The sequence below is a fragment of the Arachis hypogaea genome, chromosome 7 (assembly GCF_003086295.3).
Source record: "Arachis hypogaea cultivar Tifrunner chromosome 7, arahy.Tifrunner.gnm2.J5K5, whole genome shotgun sequence".
Lineage (NCBI taxonomy): Eukaryota > Viridiplantae > Streptophyta > Magnoliopsida > Fabales > Fabaceae > Arachis > Arachis hypogaea.
The window spans coordinates 7,099,075-7,102,982 of NC_092042.1; the positions used below are offsets into that span (position 1 = coordinate 7,099,075).

Below are 3,908 nucleotides of genomic sequence, written 5' to 3' on the forward strand. Positions count from 1 at the left end.
GCTACCGTCTAAACTCTGGGTTGTTGCCGTAGCTGTGTTCATTTCATCTCTGTCTTATCTTTCTCAAAATTTTGCCTCTACGGGATTGATAATGTTTGATGTTTATTCAACAGGAATTTCATATGATTTAGCAGAAGTTCCTCTTGTGTTTATTTTTGGCATTATAGGAAGAATTTTCGAAAAAATATATAATTTTATGCTGAACAATGTTCTTCATGTATACAATTTTATCAACGAGTAAACATGATTATATTTAATTATTTTTAACAAAATTAGACATTTTATAATATTGTATAGTGTATTATTCTAAGCTACGTTAGAAGATAATTCTCCCATTGGAAAGGAAGAAGACAATGGAAACTGATTATTTGGGTTTGAAGAAGAAGTATGGTGATTCTTCTTCGAAAAACTAATAGCATATCTTCTTTAAAGAGGATACCATGACTTTGATACCATGTTAAATTTTTTGGTGAAAAACAGAATAAGAGGAAGATAATATTATAGGTGAAGTTGTCTTGAAGTTTTTGTTACATGATACAGAGTCAGCCTATTTATAGGGATATTATCAACTAATCTCATAAATATCTATCTACTAACTACTAGTCGTTACTAATTTACTCTCAACTACTAATTTGGTTTTCCTTTCTTGCTTCAGTCCGAAATGAGATTCATAAATTTAAAATATTTTAGTAAATTAGTGTGCTAGATTTTTTGGATGCTATTTGGTTAGAAATTACATATTTTAATGAATATGATATTATTGGAGTAATTTTTGGAATGTAATTGAAAAAAAAAAATAATAATAAAGCTAAAGTTAATTTTTGTCATCATTTAATATTACATGAAAGGCACAATATACAAAATTATTCTTGCTTGTGTAATCTCCATTTTTATTCTTTTAAAATAAAAAATTGTTTTTATGAATTTTTAATTAGTATACTTCGAATAATCTTCTGCAAATTCTATTATTTAGTGTTTGCATAATCTTTGGCAAGATGAAATGAGATCTTTAAGATTCATTTACTGAAATGGAGGTTTAAGTTTGTTCTCACTTTTACTCAACTAAAAATCTAAAATTGTGTAGCTAATTTTTTTTTTTATGCTCGTAGCTTTCAGTTTTATTTACTGAGGAAGACTTTATAGGAAATAAAGCTAGCTAATACCGTACTAGAATCGGAAAAAGAATTATTAAGACTTAAATAATTCTTTTAATTAAATAACAATTTTTTATGTTTTTTAATTTTTCTCTGACCGAGACAAAAATTTCCCTGAACATTCACTTCTCTCTTTCTTCGATACATCGTCTATTTTTTTTTAATTTCGCTACTCTTTTAAATATTATTCTTTATTCAATTTTTAAATTTAATATTTTATTATTTTAATTTTTTAATTAATCATATTTTTTATTTTTAAGAAATTACTGTTATTTTAATTTAATTTATTATTATACTTATCACCGTTAATAAAATTAGTAATCATTTGCAATGCACTAATTTTTTATAAATCACACCGTAAAATTTGTGATGACTTTTCTTGCATTGATTTTTCAAAAATTACATGTTTCTAAAATAAATTATAAAAAAGTACGATAAATATTTTAGTAATACATTTTAAATTTATGTAAAAAAAATTATATACAAACTTAAGAACATAATGAATAACATAAACAAATCAAAAAATAAATAAATAAAATAAACACAACTAAAATTATAAAAATGTACGTTAAGTGTTTTATAAAAATTCATGTCAACAAATTTATATACAAATCTAAAACATAATAAACAACATAAACACATCCAAAATTAAATAAACAACATAAAACTTTTAAAATTAGATATTAACATATTCAAATTATATTAGTATTACAAATCCTAAATCAAATAAATGAATGAAAAAAATATATCATCAAAAACACATTAAAAAAAACCACAGACATATTAATAAATTTCATTAACCAAAAGTTATTGAGTTGGTTGACCCTTTTGTTAGTCTTTGTTTTTTGAATATTTAAAATTAAATTTTTATATTTTAATTTAATTTAAATTATTTTTTAAATTTATATTTTAAATAAAAAAAGACACTAAATTTATTTAAATATATTTATTTTAATTTTTTATAAATTAATAAAATAAAAAGTTGACTAAAAAAATAATTTAAAGAATCCTTAGTTAATTATTTTTTTCGGTCTATCCTATTTATATCGTATAAGGATGTTAGAGGTATGTGGTGAATATTATAGTGGTCCGAACAAATTTGGTGAATCAGACACAAACATCAAGCAAGAAATTAGTGCTCTGCTAAGGTTTCATTGTGCTTATTAGGGTGGCTGCTATACGATAAATTTCACACCAAATTAATCACTAATCATTGTGATGCAACATGGATGATTTGCGAAGAGATCCTAATGTAGAGAACATTGACAGTGAGGAGAGTGAGGAAGATATAGTAGTGCTAGAAGAGACGGATATCTCTCATGGTGTAAAGGCATGCACAAAGAGCTTAACAGGTCGAATTTTTTTGGCACAAAAATTCTCTGCAGGTACTATGGAGAATGCACTATCCGCAATCTGGGATAAACTAATAGGGTTCAAAGTAGTCAATCAAGGGACTAATCAGTTTCAGTTCTTCTTCGATGAAGAGAAAGACATGCGGCGTATAGAGAAAGGATCCCCCTGGCTATTCAAGGATTACATCCTTCATGTGCGACAATGGAGTGACACACAAAATTCTGACGATAATTCAGATTCAACATTCCCCATTTGGGTACAATTTTGGGGTGTCCCTGAATGTTATAAAACGTTGGAAGCTGGGCGGAAACTTGGCAAAAAACTGGGAGAACTTATGGAGATAGGAATGTATAAAGTCAGAGGCAAAGAATCTCGGATACTGAAAGCAAAAATTATGCTTGATGGGGATAAGGCAGTGAAAGATAGCCTCAAGGTGAAAGGACCGAACCAACGACTGGTGGAGGTGGGGCTGAGGTATGAATGCATTGGAATCTTCTGTATGTACTGTGCTCACCTTGGGCATAGTGCGAGGGTATGTAATGTTCTATTAGAGGATGCAGCCTGTAACAAATTGAACCAAGATTTGGTGGGAGAATGGTTGAAAGCTGACTAAGTTGGAAGGAGGGTGGATATACGGGAGGAAGATAATTAGGGCAATGATAAACAACATATGCATTCAGCCCCAAAACCAACAAAGAAACCAATCCCTTCATGGCTACTTGATGGATTTGCAAAACTTGAAGTTAATACCCTAGAGCAGCAACGCAGCAGTCTTAATACAAGCAGCAGCAGCAGCAGCACTAATCTAATGGGAGAAAATAGGGGCCACTGAAAGACCATAGTGGAGCATGTACTCATGGACCCACCAGTTCTCAAAGACATTACCTCTGCTACTAACATGGAACTGCGGAGCCCAGGCTTTCATGTTCAAATGGCAGAACCAAAGAAGGCATTGAAACTGAAACAAAAGGCCCGTCAGGGCAGCAGCCAAGCAATACCAATCATTGGCGGCAAACGGGATCTGGAAGGGAAAGAAAACGACGAGAATCACAAGCGAATATGCATAGAGAATATACTCATGGAGAATGCAAAGGTAGGGGATGCCAGCCTCAATATGGCATCCAAGAAGCCATGAAAATCCTAATGTGGAACTGTCGAGGTTTGGGGAGACCCCTGACAGTCCACAATCTTAAAGGGATCATTCGATCTCACTCCCCCAAGATTGTGTTTTTATGCGAGACAAAAAACCCTTCTCGAAGTGTGGAGCAAAAGTTGAGAGGATGTGGATTCAAAGACTGGAGCCTAGTCAATCCGGAAGGAATAGCAGGAGGATTGGTAATAGCATGGAAGGAAGGTTTGGAGGTAACAGTTATCAATTCAAACCATTTTTTCATTGTTGTC

At 31.0% G+C, this 3,908-nt stretch overlaps 1 protein-coding gene across 1 annotated transcript; it reads left to right on the top strand.

Annotated features, from left to right (window-relative positions):
* The first annotated feature begins 2,379 nt into the window (after nt 1-2,379).
* On the top strand, nt 2,380-3,120 carry LOC112701058 (uncharacterized). The gene has a single exon (XM_025751858.1). It carries the CDS (start codon nt 2,380-2,382, stop codon nt 3,118-3,120), a length of 741 nt encoding a protein of 246 aa, XP_025607643.1.
* Nucleotides 3,121-3,908: the final 788 nt, after the last annotated feature.

Excerpts from the sequence above, each read along its gene's own strand:
- LOC112701058 (XM_025751858.1), top strand. The coding sequence starts at position 2,380 with ATGGATGATTTGCGAAGAGATCCTAATGTAGAGAACATTGACAGTGAG.